Source organism: Paroedura picta, chromosome 1 (genome assembly GCF_049243985.1).
Source record: "Paroedura picta isolate Pp20150507F chromosome 1, Ppicta_v3.0, whole genome shotgun sequence".
Lineage (NCBI taxonomy): Eukaryota > Metazoa > Chordata > Lepidosauria > Squamata > Gekkonidae > Paroedura > Paroedura picta.
This window is the reverse complement of record NC_135369.1, coordinates 17,811,492-17,838,962: the sequence shown is the minus strand read 5'-3', so window position 1 is coordinate 17,838,962 and position 27,471 is coordinate 17,811,492. Positions and strand designations below refer to the sequence as shown.

Genomic DNA, 27,471 nt, shown 5'->3' with positions numbered 1-27,471 from the left:
CGGGGAAGAGGGCCGCTCGGCTCCGCTTCTCTCGCGCACGCCGGGGAAGAGGCTGCCCAAGCGGCGCTCCGCATTGCAATGGCCCTCGGCGGTGCAGTGGCAGGCAGTTCCGCCGGCGCCCCCCCCCCCCCTCTCTGCCCGCACGCCTCTTGCAGAAATGCGAGCGGGTAATCCCGACCCCAATCGGTGTCGCAAACACACACACACAGAGTGACGGACGCCGATCTCTAGATCGCGTCTGAAATTGCTCTCCGATCTTAACGGCGCGTCCTTGGGTGCGAAGAGCGGTCCAAGACGGGGGAATGGATTGTTTTTTGGGGACGGGGTGTCTTCCTTGCTTGCAGATGAAAAGGGGCGAGGGTCCTCTTTTGGTGTGAATCTCTCTTTCCCCCCCTTGCCCGCCGCCGGCCACTATCCATCCCCCGGGGGTCATTCCCCTTTCGCCCCTGCGATTAACCCCCCGCCACCGCCACCGCCACCGCCATCGCCACCCCCGGCGGGCGCGCAGTTGGGGACCCTTCGGTGCGCAGATCTGGGGCGGGGCGCGAAAGATCCCTGGCGTCCCGCTGGGGGCGAAGCTCCGGGCGAGGAGACCGCGGTCTAAAGCAGCAGCTCCGCTTCCTCTTCTCTCTCTCTCTCTCTCTGTCTCCCCCCCCCCTCCATTGCAGAAGCTGCGCGCGGTCCTCCCCCCCCCCCGCCCCGCAAGGCTCTCTCTCCAGGGTGGAGCAGGAGGCGGAGGCGAGCCGGAGCGGAGCGGAGCACCTCTCGGTGCCAGGGACGGTGGCTCTGCCGGAGAGCGGTGTGGTTGGCATCCCGGCGCCCTGCATTCTTCCACCCGCCCCCCCCCCCCGGCCGGTCCTCTCGATCCGCTCTCGCTTGGCCAGCCGAAGTGGGGAGAGCAGGCTGGGGGGGGGGGCAGGCAGGCAGGCAGGGAGCGGGTCCGCCTGCACCATGGACAAGTGATCGGAGGCGACAGCTGAGCCCCCTCCCCTGCCTGGTGGGGGGTGCGCAAAGCTGAAGGGAGGGGGGCGATCCGCCTCTTCCCCCCCCCCCCGCATACACACACGCACCGTCCTGTCACTTCGCATCCCTCTCTCCGAAGACCTTCTCCCTGCCAGGTAAGAGCACAACGGGGGGAGGGGGCGTGCAGACGCTGCGGGCGCTGGGGGGGGGGGGCGCAGTTGAGGCTGGGATCCGGGGGGGGGGGCGAGAGGGGTGAACCCTGGCCAGCGGAGGGGGAGCACCGGGGCCTTGGAGATGGATTTCCCCTAAGGAGGGAAGTTGACCGAGGTTGCTTTATTTTTAAACATCCCCCCCCAAAAAAAACCAAACAGCCCCCAAATTGTCAGAGAATCACCGATGCCTGGCACAGGGGTCAGGGGATGGGAAGGGGGCCCTGCATGCCAAGGTTTTTGCAAGGCTAAGCATCCAGCATGGGGAGAGGAGATCGGGCAAATGTGCTTTTTTGGGGGGGCAGCATTGGTTTTTGAAAGAAAATGGGGGGGGGCGGTTTGGAGTAGTGTCTTAGCGGCAAAGAGGGAAATGTGGAGGGACGGGGGCAAGCTAGGGGGAGGACCGGGAGGGTCCCTGGGTAATTTTACAGCAATCCCGCTCCCCACATTTGAGGCAGGGACAGGGTCACATTTCTTGTGCATTTCCCTTTGAAGCAATAGGTACAGACAGACCCATAAGTTTTCGGGTTTGCCCAGTGGAGTTAGACGGCCTCTTGCCTCAATAACACACACACACGCACATGCACTCATACATATACGCACACATACTGCAGATTTCTTGGGCCTTTTGAGTGCTGATGCTTCTCCACATGCCTGCCTGCCTGACCCCAATTGGGGACAAAGCTGCTCTCCAGGAACTCTTTGCACACGAACACACATGTCCCGAAAAACAAGCAGGTGCGACCAGGGCCCTTCACGGTCGCCAAGGCTTCGACTCAGAGGGATACCCCACCTCCTTTCTCCCACCCACCCCGGCCCCTTCCTCTCCTTTCTCCCCCATCCATTCTGCAAGGGAGGGTGGGAGTTCATGGCTTCCCTTCTTTGGGATGTGAGCAGAAGAATTCCGTACAAAGTGCGCCATGGGGGAGATAGTCAAGGCACAAGAGCACGTGGATGCTCTGCCTGGTTCTAGAGAGGACCCGCCAGGGCACACAAGGCGCTGCCTTGTACAAGGGCCACACTGACGCTTGTGTTTGGCTGTGAACACACATCCATTCTGATGCATGGGAATGCGTGCGCGTTCACACATGACACGCTAGCATCCCCGGGCCAGGCTTCTCGACGGCGTGCCCGTCTGGGTTGTTTGCGACGGTGCCGAGGGGCGAGCTGAGCAAACGTGTGCGTAGGCGTGCAATGGACGTGACGAGGAGGTGCGCTGGATGTTTATCATGCTTGCAGAAAAACCGGGCGGGAGGGATGGACCAGTGTGCAGCTGCAAAAACCATGCCCAAAAGTGAGCGCCGTTTGGTCTGTGCGAAGAAAGACGTGTCGGAGTAAAAGGCAGCGTAGTTTGGTTTTTTTGGAAAAGAGCGGCTTGCGAAAGAGCTTGAGCCAAAGTTCAAAGGGGCATGTCCGGAGGGGTGTTATTCTGGCTACCTCTGGTGTTTCTGGGCAGGTCTCACATGGCCTGGAACCAGGTGGAGAGGACAGCGCCGGCATCGTGCCAACCAGCTCTTCCCCTGCCAAGGTATCCATGTTCTGCCAAGGAACCTCAGGCGCACATCCCTTCTCTCTGGGATTTCAGAGGATGCTGGTGTAGGGCCAACAGCTGGCACAGGAGTGCCCTCCTCATGGCCCTTTGGCACGGGCAGCTAGTGCCAGCAAACCTGGGTGGGAGTTGGCATGTGTCCTGGGTTGGCACCTGAATGCTCTGGAGAAGACAATTGCACACACGTCTTTACTACACACAAAGGATGTTAGAATGGGAAAGGACCCAAATGGCCTCTAGTCTCACTTCCTGTCCTCCCGGGGGGTTGTGCGCACGTGAAACACTTCAGTTGCACATTCATGCCTGGAGGAAACACCTCTTTCACAGTCTCCCACCTGCTGTGCGCCACTCCGTGCGTGTGCGCCATCCGGGGTGTGATTCAAACGACAGCTTTTGCTTCTGAGAAGCTGGTTTCCATTGCCAGGGTCTGGTGTCAGAGCCTATGAAGCAAGAAAGAAAAGAGTATCTTAGAGCATGTACAAAGTGCTTTCCCGCCGTATCTGTGTCATCCTGAAGCTGGTTTGAGCTTGGGCCTGCCTGATTCTAGAAAATCAGCAATGTGTCATAGACCCTCTGTGCTCGCACATCGGCGGCACATGGACACATCTTACAGATGCTCAGCCATTTTGTGTTCGTGCATCTTTATGCCCGTGTGCTGGCAACATGTTGAGCCCTTGTCCTCATCCCGTTGAGCTGCACGCGTGCACCTCTCATGTGTCTCTGAATCATAGCAATTCAGCACTAATTTTAACATGTGTACATGCCCTGTAAGCGCATGCCCTCCTCAGCAACCCCAGACCTTTGTTCACAAGCCCTGGGACAGGAGCTTTTGCCTGCCTGCTGGCCTGAGAATGCTCAGATCCCAGGCTCACGTTGCATGAGTGCGTCATGCTTCCCGCTTTCTCCCCGATCTGACCACTTCGCACATGGTGGATTTCCTGTAAAGACATAAGCATCCACGTAGGGAATGGCATCTCCATTACAAGATCACTAGCAATAAAACAGACGCCACAAGTTCGTCTCGGTGTGCATGGGAAGCTCTGCTGGGCTGCTGGGCTGTGTCCCAAAGCAGACTTCAGTTCTGGTCTCACGTTTGACAGTGGGTTGGATTCTATGCTTGGTGAACGCAACAATGCTCACAGACATCTTTCCCCCCATCTCGGGCAACCTCCTGAGACCTCGGAATGCACACCGTTCACACCAATCCCTCTCTAATTTCGGTTATTGCTTTCTGCCTTTTTCCTAGCCATCCTGTAACCTTTTTTTTTTGGAAACGGTGTGGCCAGAATTCCCGTTGCACCATTAGTGGTGATACTGGGCAGCTGTGTTGGCCTGCTACAAAACATCTAGAGTCGAATCTAGTACCTGATAGACCAGTGAGATTGTCAGATTTCAAGTTGAAGCTTTCGAGAGTCGAAGCTGTCATACCCGGCAAAGAGAGATTTCGAGAACCAGAGCTCTCGTACCACACGAAGGGAGCTTGGACCGCCCAGAGCTTAACCCCTGACTATCTTGTGGGTCTCTAAAGTGTTAACCGGACTCCAATCTGACGGTCAGTCGGATGCCTTATGCTGCCTTTTTTGCGGTTGTTTTTGTCTGCCTCGAGTAACGGAATTCATTCATTAAAGAAATAAATCTTCTTTCTCTGCCTTCCAACTGGGACCTCGCTGTCCATGCTTGAGGGCACTAAAAAAATAAACTTCCTATTTTCACATCTTGTGTAATAGTTTTACAGAGCCATTAATATGGGGAGGAAATGACAGAGAGGAGGAGGAGGAGGAGAGAGAGAGAGAGAGAGAGAGAGATCTTCTGTCTTCCTTAACCTGGGAGAGGGCAAGCAGGAGAAGAACGGGGCATCAATGCTTCCTCTCTACCCGCCGCCCCCCCCCTCCCGCCATCCCTACAAACAGCAGAGGGTGGATTAAAGGCAGGGATTACAATGCCAGATTGTCCAGCCACATGGAGACAGGGGCCGATTTAGGACAGAGACTGACCAGGGAGAGGCAGGAGAACCCCGGGACAATGAAAAGAGAAGTGGCAGAACACCACAGGGCTCCAATGGTGTGCTCCCCTCTCTCCCCCCCCCTCGCGTTTCTTTTTAGAGATCCCAGCTGCTCACTGGCTTCCTTGAAGCTGCCAAGGCCTTTCAAAAGGACTATTTCCTCGTGAACTGGGGAGAATAAATCGCATAACGTGAATTCCGTCTGTTCTTCTGCAAATCAAATATAAACTCACTTATTCCCCGCCCACCCTAGTTAAGGGTCCTCAGACCCATGGGGGGTGAGGTTGGCTCAGCTCTGAACCAAGAAATATACCCCACTGCTGTATGAATTTTGCCTCTGCCATAAATACACTGAACAGTCTTGGGCAAAGTTCCATTTTTAGCTTCATTTTCTCCATCGGCAATATGGGGGAAATAGTAATGCCGGCCTACCTTACAAAAACGTTGTGCGGATTACTGAAATAGAGGATAAAACTTGAACACGCCACCAAAGTTCTTATTGGGATCAAAGTGTCCCCGTGCTATGGTTGATTGGGAGGGGGGCACCAGCTCCTATCGTCATTGACCCTGGGGATTTTGTTTTATTTAGTGGAGGGGAAAATGTACTTTGTGCAAGTTCAGAGGCACTCTTTCAGTGTGCTCAGGGATAGGAAACATAAATGGGTTAGCCATGGTTTAAAAGTTGGGTTGCCAAACTCCAGGTGGCAGCTGGAGATCTCCTAGGATGACAACCCCGTTCTCAGCCCCCTTCCCAGAAAACATGACTGGTTTGGAATACACACTTTAAGGCAATAGATCCTAATAAAGTCCCCCTCCCTCCCTTCCCCATATCTCCAGGAATATCCCAACCCAGAGCTGGCAACCCTACAAGTCCCTAAAGGAGGAAAGGCAAGGTATAAATTGTGCATTTGTGAATGCTCTAGAGTGCCATTCTAGACTAGAGTGCCATTCTTCAGACTTGATTTCCCTTCATTCATGGCTGTCGGATCGGGATTTGGTAAGGAAGAAGGAAATATACAGGCACAAGTTAAATAGCATGGGAGTAGGACAGCCCCCCCTTCCTGTACTTTCCCTAAAATCTGCCCCTGTCTTCAGCTGCAGATATCTGCACATTTCCTTAGCATGTAGCCCTGTTGTAATGAGTGGAATTTTCTTCTACGTAAACATGCAGAGAGGATTGGGATGTTTGATCCTTGTCTTGCGCTGGGGACATGCTTTGAAACAGAGGGTTTTTTAAAAAGCTGCTTCTGTCTGGCTTCTTGCCATTTCCGATGCGCCAAATCCAATAAAACACCGAGATTGATTAATAATAAAAATTAATATTTAGTATTCATAAAGCACCTTAATGCCGAATGCAGCATAGTCGTTGAGTTAAAAAGAACAAGCCCTGCAGAATTAATGGCCTAACTATGCTTGATTTTTTATGAGACCTGTTTGATTTCCAAAGCGCCTGTCTCCTCTTCCCACATCTAATTAGCAACACTCACAGTGACATTATTCCAGATAAAACAGTCCGGATTGCACTGGTTTATGAAGTCAGGTTCACAAGCAAATACTGCAATTGAGCCTATTTACTGGGGAAAGGTCCCAATTTACTGGTCTCCGTCTCTGGGACACCAGTAGCCCTGTGTACAAGTGACGTACAAGCTGTGTACAGGTTTGTTGGTATGCGTGTTGAGTAATTCTCATCTTACATGCCGAACGAGTGATTTAGACCATTGGCCAGTCTTTCTCTCCTCTCTCTCTTACAGAATTAACGTCCGACCTCTCTCTGAGCAAGCGGGAAAAGTGGGGAAGTTCTAGAATAGAATGCCATCTTTTATTGTAATAATGGGGGTATTTATCGGATTTTATGTGATTTTACTTTGATTTTACATTTTATTGTGAACCGCCGTGAGACCTTTTGGCGAACGGCGGTATATAAATCAAATTATAAATAAATAAATAAATGTTTATGAAAGTAGAAGTCCCCAGTTTCATATTTAAAGCGAACACATGCTCGCTCATTCGTACAAACAAATGTATATGCAGGATGTACACTCGTTCACTGTAATATTTGAACAGGGCTAGTGGCCCTTCAGGGGGGTGCCTTGTTAAAATTTTCTGGAGTTCTCATTATACGCACCCCACCTTCCACTCACCAGTGAGAGCCAATATGGTATAGACAGGGATGCCCAAACTAGCTTTCCAGATGTTCGTGGACTACAATTCCCATGAGCCCCTGGCAGCATGGGCTGGCAGGGGCTCGTGGGAATTGTAGTCCACGGACATCTGGCAAGTCACAGTTCGGCTATCCCTGGTGCAGAGGTTAGAGCAGGCTTTCTCAACCAGGGTTTCACAAATGGGTGGAAGTTGATTTTTATATGTGTGTGTGTAAATTCATTAAACATTTATCAGGTGTTATGACCTTATATGGTGGTGTTGACCCACCCACCCCTCCCAAAATGGCCAAGGATGGGCCTGGAGGGGGTGGGGAGGGGAGGGGCTCCAGGTGGACGTGTCCACAGCTCTGCTTCCCAACCATATTCTGCAGAATCGTGCTACTTCGGGAGTTTCTCGAAACCTAAATAATGTTTCAGGGGTTTCTCAACAGTAAAAAAAGTTGAGAAAGGCTTGGTAAGAGTGTCAGACTAGGATCTGGGAGACCCAGGTTCAAATCCCCACTCTGCCATGGAAGCTTGCTGGGTGACTTTGGGCCAGTCACACCCTCTCAGTCTAGCCCTCCTCACAGGATTGTTGTGAGGATAAGCCAGAGGAGAGAAGAATGATTTAAGCTACTTTGGGTCCCTAAAGGAGAGAAAGGCAAGGTATAAACTAAGTGCATTCAGGAATGATTCTCTTCCTTCCTTCCTGTAGTTTCAAGAAGTTAAACCTGTGAGTATATGGGGGGAAGCCCTAATCCGGATGGCTAGTCCGATGTTGTCAGATCTCAGCAACTAAGGAAAGACTGGTCAGTTTTGACCGGGAGATTACCGAGGAAGTCTGGAAACACTGCACAGAAGCAGGCAAAGGCAAAACCTTGGAATCTCTGTGGAGTTGCCATAAGTCAGCTGTGATGATTTAACCCCCCAAAAAAGGAGAGGTGCATGCTTCTAGGGTGCATGAAATAAATGTATGCGCATGAACACTATGGCAGCTTGTATAGAGCAATCTCAGTGTTGCAGCTGAAGGGGTGTATTTCCAACTCTTGATCATAGACTGTGGGACAATTGTGCTCAACCCCCCAAAGTCTTCAACCCAACAGTTCATAGTGTCTTGGACTTTAAACCAGTGACAGCCAGTCTGTTCCAGAACAAATGAATACCGCATAGAGCAGGGGGTGGTGAAGACTTGACAGCCATATGTTATGGAGGGAGAGGCTGTGGATTCTAAAATCACCCTTGGTATAAGTAATAGCAGTGGTCCCCAACCTTTTTTTGGCTGGGGACCAGCAGGGCAACTGCCCCGCCGCGCATCGCGCATGCGTGGCCGCTCCCGTGCATTGCGCATGTGCGGCCTGGCCACGCATGCGCACATGCGCACTGTGCGGCCGAAATCACTCATGTGCGGCACTTTCGCGCATGCGCCGCGCGGCGCGGCCCTGATTCCCTCTCCCCCCCCCCCGCAGTAAGAAGCTTCCCGGGCCGCAAGCTTGCGGCCTGGGAAGTTTTTTACTGCGGGGAGAGGGAACTGCGGCCCAGCGCCCTGGCCTTCACGGCCTGGTGCCGGGCCACGGACCGCAGGTTGGGGACCACTGAGTAATAGAGCTTTACAATCTCACCAGTGAAATGCTGGAAGATAGATCTTCAAGGAGGATTAAAAGTACGAAAGAGCAGGGGTGGCCAAACTGTGGCTCTCCAGATGTCCATGGACTACAACTCCCATGAGCCCCTGCCAGCATAATGGTCATCTGGAGAGCCATGGTTCAGCCACCCCTACAATGGAACCATTCAGTCAATCAGTAAGCCAGTTACAAAAACACCGATAACACTGGAATGATTTCAAGGCAGGCAGAAGGGCTGCTGCACTGTACGAAATGATTCACAAAGTTACTTGGATAAATTATTACAGCCTGCGGTCTGTGCTACTGAGTAGAGCCTGTGGAAACCAGGATCCTACTCTGTGATTTTGTTAAGGTGTCACGTTGATGCTTATGCTTTGCGTCATTCTGTTTCTAGACTCCCGGTTGGTTCTACAACCCTTATTCTGTTGCACGGTTTATTGGATGCCCGATCCTGTTGATTGTATTGACTCATTGAAGTTGTGAATTCCCTGCATCCTGCAGGGGGTTGGACTAGATCAGTGGTCCCCAACCCCTGGTCTGAAGACCGGTACTGATCCCCGGATCAGTTGGTACCGGGCCGTGGCTCCTCCTCGTCCTCCTCCCTGCATGCTGCCTTAGGGGCTGCCCTCCCACTCTGTCACCGGCTCACCTTTGGTGCTCTCCAATGGCCGCCATGGCTGGGGCTCCCCCTCAGTGTAGCACTGCGCAGCTGCTGCTGGCAGCGCCTCCCAGTGGGCGGCGGGAAGTCAGGGGCGCCGGCGGGAAAGCAAGTGGAGCAGGGGCTGAGGCAGCAGCGGCGATGTCCATCGGCAAAAGACTACCTCAGTAGAATTGTCGAGCATTGACCGGTCCCTGGTGAAAAAAAGGTTGGGGACCACTGGACTAGATGACTCTAGAGGTCCCTTCCAACTCTACCTGTCTATTTTAAGACACCTTGAGAAAGGTGGGACTATAAATAATGTAAATAAAATAAAAATATATAGCAGTGTTTAAATTTAAATTTAAATTCAAAGGCAAACATTCCTAATTCAGGAGGGTGTGAAGCAACACAGCAAAGTTTAAGTCCAGGGATACCTTTAAGGACAAAATGTTTAATTCTGGGTATACGATTTTGTGAGCATGTACGCTTCAAACAGACTTCACCCACCAACACACATACACACACACATGCATCTATATGTAATGGTAGGCAAAGCCCATTTCAGTGTATCCGAAGAAGTGTTAATGCACACAAAAACCAACCCAGAATTCAGCTCTGTTGGTCTTAAAGGCACCACTGGACTCAAACTTTATTTCTAGCAAAACAATGTAACTGTTGGTAAACCAGCCAAAGCAATCCCCTTCCCCCTCCAAAACAACAGGAGAATTCCTGGGGAGACTAAAAGTGGCTGCGGTATGCCCACTACTGGAAGAAAATCTCTAGACCCGCAAGACCCCCAACAACTATTGACTCGTCTCGCACTTAGAGTTTCTGGAGAAAATGATGGAAAGGGCTGTTGCAAGAAGCAGTTTCAGTCCTAGACCCATCTCAGGTAGGTTTCCGGCCTGGCCATGGGATAGAGACAGCGTTAGTCTCCCTGAAGGACAACCTCCGTCACCAGCTGGACCAAGGTGGGTCAGTGCTGCTGATACTACTAGATCTCTCAGCAGCGTTCCACACATGAACTAGCTCGCTGCCTTGCTGACACGGGAATACGGGGGACAGGCCTCCAGTGGCTGATCTCCTTCCTCTGGGGTTGCTGACAGAGGGTAGCAATAGGAGAGAGATCATTAAGCTGCCAACAACTCGCTTGTGGAGTCCCACAAGGAGCAGTCCTCTCTCTAATTCTGTTCAGCATCTTCATGTGCCCTCTTGCCCAACTGGTACAGAAGTTCAGGCTGGGTTGTCACCCATATGTAGATGACACCCAGCTCTTCCTCCTGATGGATGACCGCCCTGATTCTCCCCCAGAAGCATTAGCCAGCTGCCTGGAAGCAGTGATGAGATGGCTCAAGCAGAGTTGTCTGGAGCTCAGTCCTTGAAAGGTCTTGTGGCTGGGTAGGAAGGGCCCATGTGAGGAAGCACGCCTGCCCACCCTGGATGGTGACCAGCTCTCAGGAGCTCACTCTGCCAGGGAACTTGGGTGTGATCCTGGATGCTGCCTTCTCAATGGAGGCTCAGGTAACGAGGGTAGCGTGGCTGGCATTTTACAGCTTTGCCAAGCCAAACTACCAGCGCCCTACTTGGCCCCGGAACACCTAGCCACTGTGATCCATGTGACAGTCACCTCTAGACTGGACTTCTGCAACTCGCTCTATGCAGACCTTGATCCAGAAACTGCAACTGATCCAGAATTCAGTGTCCAGGGTCCTCACAGCAACACTATGGAGATCCCAAACCCGCCCATCCTCCATAAACTGCAGTGGTTACCAGTCAAATTCCAGATCAGGGTAAATCACCTTCAAGGCCATACACAGTCAGGGCCTGGTGTACCTGAAGGACTGCCTTTCTGCCTATGTCCCTCAAAGAGCCTTGCACTCCACCACCTCCAACTGGCCAGAATCAGCCACATCCACTGGACCCCTGAACCTCCCTATCAGGAATCCATGTACCTGCATCTAAACCATGGACCTGTTTGATTACGATCTTGTTAAACTGTTATCTTCTGTTATTATTATTACGATTGTTGCATTTTAGTTTATTGACACAGAAACTGAGTTCCATGTATAGTTCTGTACGTTCCTGAACCTCAGGGGAGGGTGGTATATAAATTGAATGAATGAATGAATGAATGAATGAATGAATGAATGAATTTTAATAGAATGCTTGCTTTTATTTATTAGGAAAATTTATATGCCATTCCTCCAGAGACCTATGTGACACAGCTTACAAACTAAAATGGCCCAGTGCAATAAAATAATTTTTAAAGCCACAGCATGAAAACAAGTTAGAGGCATAAAACAGCATAAAACATTGACCATCTTAAAATAATATTCCTCAAACACTGCTAGAAGCAGTGTCTCTGGAGAGTGGGTCAAGCCATGAAGAAGAAGAAGAAGAAGAAGAAGAAGAAGAAGAAGAAGAAGAAGAAGAAGAAGAAGAAGAAGAAGAAGAAGAAGAAGAAGAAGAGTTGGTTCTTATATGCCGCTTTTCCCTACCCGAAGGAGGCTCAAAGCAGCTTACAGTCGCCTTCCCATTCCTCTCCCCACAACAGACACCCTGTGGGGTGGGTGAGGCTGAGAGAGCGCTGATATCACTGCCCGGTCAGAACAGTTTTATCAGTGCTGTGGTGAGCCCAAGGTCACCCAGCTGGCTGCATGTGGGGGAATGCAGAATCGAACCTGGCATGCCAGAATAGAAGTCCGCACTCCCAACCACTACACCAAACTGGCTTAAGAATCCTTAACCTAGGGACTCCATCTTGAACATGCTTTGGGGAGAATTCCCAAATTGGAGCAGTTTTAAATGCTGCAATTGAAAGAGTTTCTATCCTAGGATGAATCTGCACAGAGCTTTTATTTCAATCCCAGGTCTATTCAATCCCTGCCATCTACACTGAATGTGATTTCCATTTTGATTTTGGCCAATTTAAATTTTCCCTCTGCAACAAGCAGGATTGATTCTGAGTGACTCTACCTTTTCCCCACAATATCACGACAGTTTAACAGGAGTGGATATAACCCTCAATATTTGTAAAACTGGCATGACTAAAGGTGCAGCTCTCTGCTTTTTCCAAACTACCTCGCTGCCTGGAGCCTCTGATGCTGAAGAAAAACCCTGATTGGCCAGGAAATCAGTTCAAAAGCTTCCATGTTCCCAGGCTGCAAGCCTTCCCTTATAGGGGAAGCTGTAACTTATCTCTGCAGAGATTTTCCTCCTGGATTTATTCCACCTCCTCTGCAGTCTCCAATCCTCTCCCCACCCCCACCCCGGTCAAGAAAAGAAAGAAAGAGGCTAACGCTGCGCCTGGTTCTCCCCCCCCCCCTTTCAGAGCTTCCCTAATCATGCGTAGAACACTTTTCAGTTTCAATGGGGGGGGGGATAGAGGAAGGTCTGAGTTCAGATAGATCTGAATTCACCAGGATCCACAACGGAATAAAAGTCAGTGCAGAATCAGCCCTAGTTCAGCATTGTTTAGGTTAAGTATAGGGTTCAGGGTTCAGAGAACTGCATGTTTTCACCTTTTCGTTATATCCTCGTCCAATCTGATGCTCGCACTGAACCATGGGTACTCTTTAACATTCTGAATGCTTGAAACCATCTCTGTAAAAACACCACTCCTATTCAGTCCCGTTTGCCAAAACGTGCTTAAGGAAAGGAGCCGTGGTTGAGTGTGCCATCTCTCGATAGCTTCAAAATGCAAAAGATTGGTTCTGCCCTGGTGAGGATGAGCAATGCGGGAGACGTGTAAATTAGGCAGAGCCTCTAAATAGCAACCCAAAAACATTATGTTAGAGGTACAAATTTATCTAGTGGGAGATCCACTTTTAGAACTGTTGGTGGTAGCAGTCAGGACCTAAAGAGAAGTTGATAGTCTCGGAAGCCGGGAGAAAGGTTGCCTCAATACAGGGAGGTTTATTTCCAGATGGTGCCAGGAGATCTCCTGGAATTACAACAGATCTCTCTTTCGGAAGAGAACACAATCTAAGAGTGTTAGCAAGATGTCTAAATGGGAATATGTGCATTTTTTAAAGGTACCACCCTAATCAACAGTGTTTTCCGATTCGGCACTCAGAGCTACACGTATGCATCGCACGCAGCTTGGTGGCTTTAAAAAAATGTTAATTGCTATTGGGCTATGTGAAGAAATGTTGTTTTTTCATCTGGATATGAAAATGAGCAAAACCTTCATTTTGTGTTTCAAAAGTGTTTTTTTTTTCTCCCTTCTCTCTCTGGGCAGAGAACAAGCAGGGAGGAAGAAGGCAATCAATGGCTTATCTCAGCTATTTAAGAATTGTAATAGGGCCAGCTAAAAACAATGGGATAGTCAAGCTACCCCCTCCCCCCTTCAAGCAGGGAACAGAGACTTGGAGATGTTAAATGCTAGAGAGACTTTAGGAAGGAATTCATGAAGAGTCTCCAGGAAAAGCTGCTCTGGCCTGGCCTGACCTGGTCAATGTGTGGGGAAAATAGATGTGACAAAACTCATGGAAGCCAGGAGAAAGGCCTGTTATTGTTATTATCGTGACCGTTGTTGCATTCTTATTGACACAGAAACTGAGTTCCATGTATAGTTCTGTATGTTTGGTGCCGAGTCCATCAGAACAGACAGCTGAGGTCGGGGGAAGGCAGCCATTTGCAATGTACTGACCTATACCTTTTCGACATGGGGAATTCAGCCGGTGCTTGTCTGGTTACTATTTGCCAGCTTGTCGGGTTACTGTTGCCTGCTTGGAGTTGACGTTGGGGCCAGCCTGAGGCCTGCAGCCCTGCAGCAAGGGAATGTGTCTTCTTCTACATTCCCTTCCTTGCTGTAGGCACCACTGGGGCCTATGTTGGTCCAGGGCTGTCTGGCAGGGAAGCGTCCTTGCCCAACCTACGGCATCCCAGAAGGGACAAAAAAATGCCCCAGGCAGTTCCATGGCACTACGCAGTGCTGCGAAGCTGCCTGGGGCATTTTTGTTATTTTTACGAAGACAGGATTACGTTGTAATGCAATCCCACCTTTTTTAAAAATAAAAAGGAATGCCCTTGGCGGCAGTGCCTTGCAGTGGTACCTTGCCACCCCAGTTGCCTCATTGGAGGCACAAATCCCGAGTGGCCCAGCATGGCTCTGCCAGTGCAGAAAAGATCCTGGACAGCTGAAGGAAGCTTTCTAAGCTAAGGATCTTTCCCTATATTTTAACGTCTGATTGGGCATATCCATTTCTTTTTGAATCCCTTGCTCAATCTAGTGCTGTGCTAAAAGTTTGCTTGTGAACATTTTCTTTTTAATAGATACTTTGTAACTTTTGATGCTGGTAGTGGTTCTCTATACCAGTGGTCCTCAACCTTTTACAGGCTGCGGACCAGCGGCAGCAGGGAGGACGATTGCCCAGCTGCGCATGATGCGCACGTGCAACTGGGGCGCATGTGCACGCGTGCACCATGTGTTGCCGAAAATGCGCATGTGCAACATTTTGGTGCATGCACGCATGCACGGAAGTGCCGCACATGCACGTTTTCGGTGGCGCATGGCACATGCGCGTCCCTGCTTCCCTCTCCCCTCTCCCACAGTAAGAAGCTTGCGGCCTGGGAAGTTTCTTACTGCGGGGGGGGCGGGGAGAGGGAGCCGCGGCCCGGTGCCAGGGCCTTTGGGTCCTAGCACCGGGCCGCGGCCCGGTGGTTGGGGACCACCGCTCTATACCACATAGACCTCTTAGACACACTACTGTAAAAGGAGCACCAAGGAGAAGGCTGGCAGTTGGCATGTGGCTATTCCCCATAGTTCCACCATGGAACTATACCCATGGTGAGCAGGTGCTGGGCAGTGGGAGAAATCAGGCCTCAAATATGGGAAGGGAAGCTGGGAGTCCTGACCCTCCCAGTGGACAATTCCTAGACAGGCCAGATGGTGGTAGTGGTGGGTCATCCGAGGGGAACAAAAGCCTCTCCTGGTGTTGGGCAAACCTTGGCAGCCAGGGCAGAACAGGGCTTGCAAGCAGGAGCAGGCCCCTTTCATCATAGGATCTATCTGCCTACCTACCTACCTACCTACCTACCTACCTACCTACCTACCTACCTACCATCTTTGCTACACATTTTAACACACATACACATATATATGTTAAAATGTGTAGCAAAAATAGAGATTTGTTTTTGATAAAATTGAAAGCTGGGATTTCAGAAGTACTATCTCTGCAATAGATCGTTCTATTGATATTGCAGGCTACCGCAGTACCAATTACTGATTTTGTGTGTGTGTGAAAGTCCTCCAGTGGAAAGAGTATGCATGGGGATATGCATAGCAAATGGCATCTGATGGAGGAAACCGCACACCAAATTCCCTTTGTGGACGCTCCATTGCCAGTGTGAATGCTTCAGGCAATGAGAGCTGCAGTGGAGAATTGCATGGAGGCAACCTGGGGTACAACAGATCTGGTTGCATTATAGAACATCAGCAATTCAAGACACACATTCAGAAACATTAAAGGGCAGCGTTGGAGAGGATGGCATTCTGGATCCCTGCACAGCTCATTTATGTGTTTGTGCATCAGAAGTCAAGATGATTACTTTCAACTTTGAGAATCTTGTGATCTCCTTGTAAGGCATAATAGGAACAGGGTTCTACCGGGTACAGGGATCAGAAACCGGGGCTATGGGAGCATGAGAGAAGCAGGGCAGTTCAAGAAAGAAGAAGAAGAAGAAGAAGAGTTGGTTCTTATATGCCGCTTTTCCCTACCCAAAGGAGGCTCAAAGCGGCTTACAGTCGCCTTCCCATTCCTCTCCCCACAACAGACACCCTGTGGGGTGGGTGAGGCTGAGAGAGCCCTGATATCACTGCCCGGTCAGAACAGTAATTCTGTAATTCTCTTCTCCAGCTAAGGTTGCCAGCTTCCTGGTAGGCTTGGAGATCTCCCAGAATTACAACAGATCTCCAGACGATATAAATCAGTTCCCCTGGAGAAAATGGCTGCTTCAGAAGGCAAACTCTGCGGCATTATAACACGCTGAGGTCCCACCGCTACCCAAATCTCATCCTTCCACTGCCAAATCTCCAGGAATTTCCTAACCCAGAGTTGGCAACGCTATGTCATCTATCTTCCATATTGTACTGTTGTATAGGGGTGTTTTTATGGGTTTTTACTGTTTCATTGTTTTAGACTGTGTGAACCTCCGTGAGACCACTGGATGAGCAGCAGCATACAAATAAATAAATAAATATGTCCATGCGGTCTTTCTGTCTACTAAAAGCGAAATTGGGGTTTGTGATCTGCATTTAGTGGGTGCAAACACTGGGACCGGAAGCATATGTTTGTCTGAATCATAGAATCATAGAGTTGGAAGGGACATTCTGGGTCATCTAGTCCAACCCCCTGCACTATGCAGGACACTCAAAACCCTATTGCTCATCTGTGTGTAGTAATTAACAAGCAGAAAGCACAAGAGAGTGATCTCTTATCTGCAGCCCCAGTTTGTCTTGCATGCGTTTGTGGAGAGATGGTAAACCACTTCTGCCTTCGGTTCCAGGAAGTGGGGGGAAATAAAAGGCATTTGCTACCCCGGTCAGTCCTAGAGGAGATCAGCCCTGACTGCGCCTTAGAAGGCCAGATCCTGAAGATGAAACTCAAATACTTTGGCCACCTCATGAGAAGGAAGGACTCCCTGGAGAAGAGCCTAATGCTGGGAGCGATCGAGGGCTAAAGAAGAAGGGGACGACAGAGAATGAGGTGGCTGGATGGAGTCACTGAAGCAGTCGGTGCAAACTTAAATGGACTCCGGGGAATGGTAGAGGACAGGAAGGCCTGGAGGATCATTGTTCATGGGGTCGCGATGGGTCGGACACAACTTCGCACCTAACAACAACAACCAGTAGCTGGGCATGGAAAGGCAGCTTGCTCTCTTTTCTCCTGCAGAAAAGTGTGAAAGAAGCAGGAAGTGCTTCTTTTGGAAATGTTTTATTCCAGAATCCAGGGCGTTAAAAAGTACCAAGACAACAAGCAGGGTCAACCATTGAGAGTCGGGAGCACAGCTGACTGTTTGCAGGCATGGTATAGGCAGAGAGGTTCTGTACTGGAAGCCCAGAATAGGCTGAGCTGCTGTCTGAAGGCCCGTAACAACAGCAATGGGGTAGGGAGGCAACCAGCACTGGAGATCTGATAACTCAGAGGATTCCAAATTCTGCCATCTTCCTTTTAAGACCCACCAATTATGGCAATACCCTGCCCCTCATACACCATGTTTTTCAACCAGCTCTGCCTTTCGTTACCAGGAGCTCACCCATGAAGCATGAATTCCTTTCCCTGCTCTTCATTAGGGTAGCCAACTCTGGGAAATTCCTAGAAATTTAGGGGCAGAACCTGGGAAGGCAGAGTTTGTGGAGTTTGCGGAGGGAGAGGGGACTTCAGCCGGCCATTATCCTAAATAATTAACCCTCCAAAGCAGCCATTTTCTGCAGGGAATTGATATCTATAGCCTGCAGTCCAGTTGTAATTCTGGGAGATCTCCAGGCCTCACCTGGAGATTGGCGACCCTGTCTCTACTGACCATGCTCCATTCAGTGATCAGTGGGTGAAAAACTGGCAGGATGTGTGTGTGAGATTGCTGATGCTTTGATGTTGATTTGACCTAATCCCTGTGATTTTTAAAATTGTAACCATATTTACCATAGAGTTTGGGAGAATTCCTAGACCATAAGAGCAGGGAGGAGCTGACATCAGTACCAGGCCATCACCAGAAGTGACATCACAGTAGGGTTATCAGCTCTGGGTCTGGATGGGGTGGAGCTGGAAGTGGGTGGGATTTGGCTTGGAAAAGGACCTCAGTGGAGTATAATGTTATCGAGGCTGTCTTCCAAAGCAGCCATTTTCTCCAGGGGACCTGATCTCTGTCACCTGGAGATAAGCTATAGTTCCAAGGGAATCCCAGGTCCCACCTGAGGACTGGCACCCCTACATCACTGTATCAGCAACACTTCCTCCTCCCAGGCGTCATATCCCAACAGTTCCCAGGGATTGTTGATGTTGATGTGAACCCTAGCTGCACCCCATGTTACCAAATTCCACCTTGGCTCCATTCTGATCTACCAGGGTCCAACTAGACAGCATGGTTGTTCACAGGTCAGCTCTGTGGTCCTCAATCCCTTTTTCAGACTCTGGCAACTAATTTTCCATGTGTGCATGTCCCTGATTTGGATCAGAGGACAGCCCAAGGAGAGGAGGGGTCTCAGTCTCCCCCCGTTTACTTGATCCAAAGTAGCCATGGGGGGAACTGTTTGCTCCACTGGAGGGGCTGCATGTGTACTGATGCCATGCAATCCCCCGTGGGGCAAATAGCACCACCCATAGATTTATCAGATCTCCTGCCCAGCACATGCAGACCATTGCTTGGGAGGTGGTGGAGGAAAAATAGAGGGAAGAATCATAGAATCATAGAGTTGGAAGGGACCTCCTGGGTCATCTAGTCATCTAGGAAGAGTCGCCACTTCACTTCCGGCATAAACCCAGAAGTGACATCAGTGTTTTGGTGTGATGCTCTCCAATCCCTCCATAACTCTAGTTCAGGCTTTCTTAACTATTGTTTTGTGAAACCCTGGGGTATCTTGACAGCTCTGAATGGGTTTCCTGAATGGGTGGGAGTTAATTAACAATACATTTTAAAAAATTGTTAAGCATTTATTGGGTGATCTGCCCACATATGGTCATTCTGACCCCCGCCCCAAATGGCCAATAATCGGTCTGGAGGAGTTGGGAAGGGGAGGGGCCCCGTCTATGCTTCCCAACCATATTCTGCATGACTGTGCCACTTCTGGGGTTTCTCAAAGCCTGAAGAATGTTTCAGGGGTTTCTCAATGGTACAAAAGTTGAGAAAGACTGCCCCAGTTAATGGGGAAATCCTAGAGTGTCATGCTAATGCAATGATGCCACTTCTGGGTTTGGGCTGGAAAGGATGTCCGTCCATTGCCACAACATCACCCTCCTTGTTCCTGCCTTCCTTCCTCCCTCTCCCGCCCCACCAATGGCTGGGAATCATAAATCCATCCAGATTCTAGACCATTCTGAGGTGAAAGAATGGCGCAAGGGGATGGGGTTTGATGCCCTTTAACTGGACTATGATCCCAATCTGAATCAGGGCTCTATGCTCATAGGAAGGCAGAGTTTGTGGAGGGGAAGGACCTCAGCAGGGCATTATCCTAAAACATTAATCCTCCAAACAGCCATTTTATCCAGGGAATTTATTCCTAGACATGTGAGTGGTGGTTTCAAAGTCAGGTCAGGGAACCCAGATCCAGTCCTTGAGGGTCTATTCAGGGGTGAACGAGCATGTGATTGTGCCCTGCACCAAGCCCATACAACATTGTCAAGTTCTGGACAATTCAGATATTTTAGATAAGCGAACCCTTAACTCACCTTTCGTTCATGCTCTGTTTTTCTGCTTCACAGCTGCCTCTCTCCTCACCATGTCACACCTGTCTCAGTTGAAGGCTTCGGCCCTGCTGCTGGTGTTATGCCTTCCCTTCCCACAGGCTACAGCAGACGACGTTCTGGGCATGCCCGGGGCTGGCGCGGCATCTTCAGACGGTGGCAACCACAGTGTGAAATGCGAGGAAGCCAACGAGTGCCAGGAAGGTGTGATCCTGCCAGTGTGGCTCCCCCAGAACCCCTCAGTGGGGGACAAAGTGGCACGGGCCATTGTTTACTTTGTGGCCCTGATCTACATGTTCCTGGGCATGTCCATCATCGCTGACCGCTTCATGGCCTCCATTGAAGTCATTACCTCGCAGGAGAAAGAGATCACCATCAAGAAGCCCAACGGAGAGACCACCACCACCACTATCCGCATCTGGAACGAGACTGTCTCCAACTTGACCTTGATGGCCCTCGGTTCCTCAGCTCCTGAGATCCTCCTGTCCATCATTGAGATTGTGGGCCATAACTTCTATGCCGGGGACATGGGGCCTAGCACCATTGTTGGTAGTGCTGCCTTCAACATGTTCATCATCATCGCCGTCTGCGTCCACGTGGTCCCTGAAGGTGAGGTACGGCGGATCAAACACTTGCGGGTCTTTTTTGTCACCGCAGCTTGGAGCGTCTTCGCCTACATCTGGCTGTATCTTATCCTGGCCTGGTTCTCCCCTGGTGAAGTGGAACTGTGGGAAGGGTTCCTAACGTTCCTCTTCTTCCCGCTGTGCGTGATCCAAGCGTGGGCGGCTGACCGGCGGCTCCTGTTCTATAAGTACGTCCACAAGAAGTACCGTACCGACAAGGCCCGAGGACTCATCATTGAGACAGAGGGCGACGGCGGCTACCCCAAACTGGACATGGAGATGGACAACTCGCTCAAGGAAGGCTCTGAGGGCCTCATGGAAGGCACCAAGGACCAAGACGATGAAGCCCGCCGGGATATGGCCCGCACCTTGCGGGATCTCAAGCAGAAGCACCCAGACAAGGACATGGAACAACTTATCGAGATGGCCAATTATCACGTGCTGGTCCAACAGCAGAAGAGCCGGGCCTTCTACCGCATCCAGGCCACGCGCATGATGATCGGAGCAGGGAACATCCTCAAAAAACACGCGGCGGATCAGGCCCGCAAAGCAGTCAGCATGCAGGAAGTACGTGCTGAAGAGGATGAGTCGATAACCAAAGTGGGCTTTGAGCCGTCCCACTACCAGTGCTTTGAGAATTGCGGCTCAGTCGTGCTGACGGTGGCCCGGCGAGGGGGGGACCCATCCCGCATCACACTGCGAGTGGACTTCCGCACCGAGGATGGAACTGCTAACGCCGGCTCAGACTATGAGTTTGCCGAGGGCACTTTGCTTTTCAAGCCGGGCGAGACTCACAAAGAGGTGCGGGTCGGAATCATTGACGATGACATTTTTGAAGAGGATGAATACTTCTATGTTCACCTCAGCAATGTGCGGGCGGGCTGGGCCGAGCCAAGCCCCGAGCCGCCCCCCAAAGCCTGCCTCGGGCCCTCCAAGATGGCCACCGTCACCATCTTTGACGATGACCACGCTGGCATCTTCACTTTTGAGGGGGCCTCCATGCGGGTGAGCGAGAGCGTGGGGGCTGTGCGCATCAAAGTGCTGAGGACCTCAGGGGCCCGTGGGCGCGTGGCCATTCCTTTCCACACCACTGAGGGCACCGCTAAGGCTGGAGAGGACTACGAGGAAGTAGCCGGCAAGGTGGAGTTCCAGAATGATGAGACCATGTGAGAGACGGGAGAAGGGGGGCTGAGATGGCAAGGGGAGGGCCCCTGTGCGGGGACAGAGATGGGCTGTGGAAGCCAGAGAGAGGTGGTGGAGATGGTGGTTTCATGTGGTTGGGTTTAAAAATCAGGGCTGGGCTGGAAGTTTCTTCGCTAAACTTGATATAAATGTACTCTTTTTCTCTCCTGGGGTGAACTCTGCAACAAAGCAGTATTATTAGTTTGTAACATTGTGGAGACTGAGTCGGAAAAGTCAGCTGCGTATGCGCGTGTGATTTGCTGTCAAGTCGCTTCCAACTTACGCTGAGGTCTTGCAAACTGAAGGCTGTGGCAAGCACGAATTGGCTAGCACCTGGGTGGTCACTAACTTATCTTTTCCCTCCATCCCCAGAATAGTTTTGCAAATTTTAAAAAAGATTTGCAGGGTGTTGATGATGAAGGCATAATCAGAGTGAATGATGAAGGCATAATCAGACATCTGCCGTTTTTAAAAGTTATCTATGTACAATAAGCAGATGGTGTATTTGGAGCACAAAGAGAAGAACAGTACCGATGGCTGAACCAGCATCCAGTTTTTTGGTGTGTTGCCAGTTATGGTGTTCAAAGAAAATACCGTGAATGATTGGTCTTTAAAATTATTTACATCTGCTGTGTTTATGGGAAGCTGAGAACGAATTTCTACCTTCTCTGACATGGCTGCTGGAAGCTGTTCCTGTGACAGAGAGAAAGTGTTCAGAAAGGCTTGGCCACATGACTGGGAACAGTTAAAAGTACTGAAGAAAGGGCAAGATCCTGGAAGACTGATCTATAAGGTCTGTCCAGTATTTGGCTAAAGCCCCAGGACTGGTGAGTCCATAGCAAGGGTTCAGGATCTCAGTCTCAGCTCCCAAACTTAAGGTCTCTTTGTGTCCACAGAAACAACAGCCCACATGAGATGGATTGACTTCATCAAGGAAGCCGGGGCTGTCAGTTTGCAAGACCTGAGCCAGGCTGGTAATGATAGGATGTTTTGGAGATAGCAGATTCCTGGGGTTAAGAATATATGAATAGCCCTGCTGGGTCAGACCAGTGGGGGTCTGCTAGTCCAGTATCTTGCCTCTTCAGGGCCAGCAACAGGGCAGGGAGGCCGAGGCCTTCCCCTCATAAGGACACAGGAGAGCCCTGCTGGGTCAGACCAGGGAGGGTCCCTCCAGTCCAGCCTCCTGCCTCACCCAGGGGCCAGCCAGTCCCTCTGCAGGGCCAGCAACAGGGCAGGGAGGCCGAGGCCTTCCCCTCATAAGGACACAGGAGAGCCCTGCTGGGTCAGACCAGGGAGGGTCCCTCCAGTCCAGCCTCCTGCCACACACAGGGGCCAGCCAGTCCCTCTGGAGGGCCAGCAACAGGGCAGGGAGGCCGAGGCCTTCCCCTCATAAGGACACAGGAGAGCCCTGCTGGGTCAGACCAGGGAGGGTCCCTCCAGTCCAGCCTCCTGCCTCACTCAGGGGCCAGCCAGTCCCTCTGCAGGGCCAGCAACAGGGCAGGGAGGCCGAAGCCTTCCCCTCATAAGGACACAGGAGAGCCCTGCTGGGTCAGACCAGGGAGGGTCCCTCCAGTCCAGCCTCCAGCCTCACTCAGGGGCCAGCCAGTCCCTCTGCAGGGCCAGCAACAAGGCAGAGAGGCTGAGGCCTTCCCCTCATAAGGACACAGGAGAGCCCTGCTGAGTCAGACCAGGGAGGGTCCCTCCAGTCCAGCCTCCTGCCTCACTCAGGGGCCAGCCAGTTCCTCTGGAGAGACGACAACAAGATGGAGAGGCTGAGGCCTGCCCCTGATGTTGCCTCCTGGCTCTCAGATTCAGATATTTACTGCCTCTGAAAGTGGAGTTCCCCTTCAAGTCACCATGGCTAGTAGCCATTAATAAACTTGTCCTCCGTGACTCTATCAAATCCCCTTTAAATTAGTTTATTACAGCACTACATCATCTGGCAGCAAATTCCATATTTTAATCACTATCTGTGTCAAATATTTCCTTTTGCCGATTTGAACCTACTGTCCATCAGTTTCATTGTATGCCCTTGAATTCTATATTTTGGGAGAGGGGGAAAATTTATTTCGGTCTACCCTCTCCCTCCCATGCATAATTTCATAAACCTCGATCATGTCCCCTTAGTTCTCCCATTCTCCATTGAAAAGTCCCAGACTCTTCATCCTGTCCTCCTAGGGATGATACTCCAAATTTCTAATCTTCTTAGTTGCCCTTCTTTGCATTTTTTCCAGCTTTGCAATTTCCTTTTGGAGATACAGGCACTAGAACTGTACCAGTGAACACCATAAGCAAAAAATTAATTGAGATTCTCTACCCGTCTCTTGTGTTCCCCTTCAGCTTCCTTTTCACTATTTCACTCATTTTTTAAACATTCCCTCTTTTGAAATCAAATGTTACCGTTTTGGACTTCAGGGGTAACTTCCCATTGATCTAGAGGCTGAACTTGATAGCATTGTGGACACCGTCTCCAATTGGTGTAACAACCTTACATCTCTCACAAGGTCTTGAGACTCACTCAGAACCAAGACCAAATCCAACTCTTCTGGTTGGCTCAGTAACCAACAGTCCCAGTGCACAGTCATTTATCATGTCTAGGAATCTCATTTCTATGGCATGACTTTAGCATATGTTTACCCAGTCAGTGTTAAGCCAGTTTAAGTGTTCCAATATAGTAACATTATCTGTTTTGGCCCCCTCCCTGATATCCGTCTCCATCTCAAGATCAGCCTCAAGAGTTTAATCAGGTGGGCAATAGTACACCCCCACTTTTAAGCAATCCTAGGCGCCATAAAGTTGGAGATGGCTTGACAGCACTGAACACACTGGGCCCTTTTCTGCACGTTGGAGTAACTGCTGATTTCCTTGGGAGTTGTGTCTGTTCTTCTATGTGTTTTTACAGTTGTGCTGTCAGTTTATTTTCTTGTGCACGAAGTTTAAATAATGAGAAGTCTCTCAAGGGAGGGTGGTTTTGTCATCAGTGGCATTATCAGTGGTGTAACAGCATCCCTTTATCTGTTAAAAAATTTTCTACTGACAGTCTGACTCTCAGAGGGTATGTGGGATACTTTGTCAGGGTCCCCTCCCTGCCTTGCAAACGCACATACACATACATACACAGAGTAACTCCCTTCTGTTTCCCCGTCCCCCCTCACCTATTGGTTTCCCGACCTCCTCTTTGGTTCCTCCCCCCTCCTTCACTCGCAAACACACACTGACTCCCTTCCCTCCCCCTCCTGTTTCCCCCTTACCTGTTGGTTTCCCAATCTCCTCTTTTCCCTCCCTCCCTCCCTCCCAAGCAAACACACCCACATACAGAGAGACTCCCCCCTTCCCCCTTCCCATTTATCTGTTTACCCGTGGGTCGCCTCCACCGTTTACTTACCCCCCCACCAGCACTGCAGGTGCTGGCTGGGTTCCTAGGGGCTGCCATGGCCTCTGCCTTGGGGGTGGCACGGCTGCTTCCTCGCTCCTCACCAGCATCGCAGGCTCTGGCTGGGCCACCAGGGGTACTTTGGCCTCCTCATCTCCCTTGGTTTCTTCTGGGGTGGAACTACAGACATCATTTCCATATTCATATCCGTTTCAGGAGGCGCACCAGAAGATGTGTCCCACATCAAAAAAAAATGACTGTAAGTTAGCAAGCTTTATTCTAAAGTAAGTCTCTAGTCCTTTCCAGAGAGGTGCCTCTTTTCTTATATCTCCATGAGGGAAAATTTTACTTACTTAAAAAAACAAAGTTGGGGATTCAGAGAATATGCTTAAACTATCACTGTCACACTACAGCTTTATATTGTTATCTTATAGTCATTTTTTCCTTATATTTAAATCTTTGTGGGGGAGAGGTAGTGGTTTAACGACAACAGTCCAATCATTGAAAATTGGGCTGGAAGTTGGTGGAACAACGAAAACCAAAAGAAATTATGCATTAGGAAAAGCCCAACTCAGAATCAGCTTGCAGAAAAACATTGGGGCAAAAGTGGCCGCAAAAGAGCCAAACGGGGAGGAAACAAACAAACATAGTAGAAATTCAAGGCACAAAACGTATGCTAATACAAACCAAAGAAGTACAGGGCCAGAGCCAACAGGAAGGGGGAGAAAACATGCAGAAAAGCCAACGCACTCCCTAGCCTGGCTCTATAACCATTATTAGTTTTTATAAATTTATTTTTGAGAGTTCTAGCCCACCCCCGTCCAAAGTTGCTCTTGGGGTTGGGAACATCAATAAAAATACAAATTAAAAATACAAATACAATAAAAAAAATACAAAAATACAAATTAAAATAAATTGTAGAAATATGGATAACATGCTTTAAAAATTGCCACCGGGGTACATAATTTTAATGGAGATATTACAGTGTGTTTTTATTAGGGGTTTTTGCTGTGTAACCCGCCACGAGATGGCTTGCTGAGAATGGTGGGAAATAAATCCAATAATAATAATAATAATAATAATAATAATAATAATAATAATAATGATGATGATGATGATTATGATGATAATGATAATGATAATGATAATGATAAAGCTATTATCACTAGCTCCTGCTTCATTCTGGACAAGACATACCAATGGGCCATGTAACAGGTTGGAATAAATATCAGAGATCTAGCCTGATGACGGGGTGCCCATTCAACAATACTCCCCCCCCCCAAGTTGGGCAAAGGGAAGTAATTTAGGATGAGAGAACTGAGTTTTATACTAAAAGCGTTAAACTAGACATGAAGAGCACCCTCATGGCTGCTCTGAGGAAGCAGCCGCCAATTCAAAGTCATTTTTAAAATGTCACGAGGGCCCAATCCTAATTAGGCTCACAGTGTGGCGTTCTTCCCCCTCCCCCCATGTCATCTTTTCAAAGTGCTGAAACAACCAGGGGATGAGGGGAGGGGGGGGGGAGATGTGGCCATTTTGGCATTTCATAAGGCCACAAGGAGGGGAGAGGAGATTATCCCAGTCAACTGCCCTGTGGGCCCAATCAGGAACAGGTCCCCCTAGCATTTCAAAAATGGTGGAAGCTTCCCCACGGCAACAGAGAAGCCGCTGTCATGTCTAGTTTAGGCCAGCAAAGAGCCTGCCCTCCCCCCATAAAATTCCTTGCCTCCTGAAAAAGAGTCTATTACATTCCCCGCCCTCCACCCCATTCCTTCCTCCACAGAGCTCAGGGCAACATACCCCCTCCCACCATTTTAGACTCACAAAACCCCCGTGAAGTTGGTTTGGTTGAAGAGAGAGTGACTGCTGCAAAAACGCATTTAAATATTTATAACTGAGTAGGGATTTGAACCTCCAGTCTGATGTGCTCTCTACTAAACCACAGACATCCTTCAGCATTGTTGCGCCAGAAGCTATTTCTGCAAAAATCTCACCTGCCTTTCAAACCCACCTAAAAGCTCTGGAGGCTGTCGTAGTGATTTGAAGGCCGAAGTTTGTATCGGGCCCTGAAATCACAAGGCTTCCACCGCAAGGCCAAAAATGGGTAGTCCTTGCCCTGTGGAAGGCTGGTGGGTGCCATTGTCAGAAGTCGGCAGTGGCGGGGCAGGCATGAATAGACACAAATAAATGCAAAAAAAGAAAAGAGTAAAATAGCAAAATAATGATAGATGTTCCCTTGGAGTGATATGGCTCCAGAGCAATATCAACAACCTCCATTTTTCAATAAATGTGTCAGTTTGTGTTCTAATCCCATTCCTTCTCTCATAAGTTAATTTTGACATCCTGACTGGAGGCCTTTATTTCGCTAAACATTGTCTTGCCCCCCCCCTCTCCCCCCAATTAAGAGCCCCTCCAGGCAGCTCTGCGTCGATAAACAAAACCAGCAGAATAGCAAAAGAACAACATTAAAATTAAAATGTCATGAATAATAAAACAGGCTATCAAGACCAAAACGGCAAAGGAGAGCACGGAGAGAGCAGAAGTGGCGAACCTCATGCTTACTTACTGCCTGAATGCTAGGGTGATGTCAAAAGCAAGAAAACGGGTCTAGAAACACACACGCACAAACACACACACGGAAAATAGGCCGGTGCATCCAGGAATGCAACGGACACTAGCAGAGGGCCCTGACGGAGGAGCGGGCTTCAGCCCTACCTTGAGTCATGGCTGGCAGCTGGGGCTAGTTGGGCAGAGGTGGGCATGT

At 49.9% G+C, this 27,471-nt stretch overlaps 1 protein-coding gene and 1 long non-coding RNA gene across 2 annotated transcripts in view; one reads left to right on the top strand and one right to left on the bottom strand.

Annotated features, from left to right (window-relative positions):
• Positions 1 to 685: 685 nt before the first annotated feature.
• LOC143831025 (sodium/calcium exchanger 1-like) overlaps positions 686 to 27,471 on the top strand; it is a 44,610-nt gene continuing 17,824 nt past the window's right edge. The window contains exons 1-2 of the mRNA XM_077324206.1: positions 686 to 1,118; positions 19,548 to 21,318. Coding sequence (XP_077180321.1) covers positions 19,565 to 21,318 — 1,754 coding nt within the window. The 5' untranslated portion in view covers positions 686 to 1,118; positions 19,548 to 19,564. The remainder of the gene's footprint in view (positions 1,119 to 19,547; positions 21,319 to 27,471) is intronic.
• Positions 2,477 to 25,648, bottom strand: LOC143831041 (uncharacterized). The gene is made up of 3 exons (XR_013228682.1): positions 24,720 to 25,648; positions 19,515 to 22,027; positions 2,477 to 3,161 (listed from the first exon to the last, which is right to left on the bottom strand). It is a non-coding gene; the product is annotated as an uncharacterized LOC143831041 (long non-coding RNA).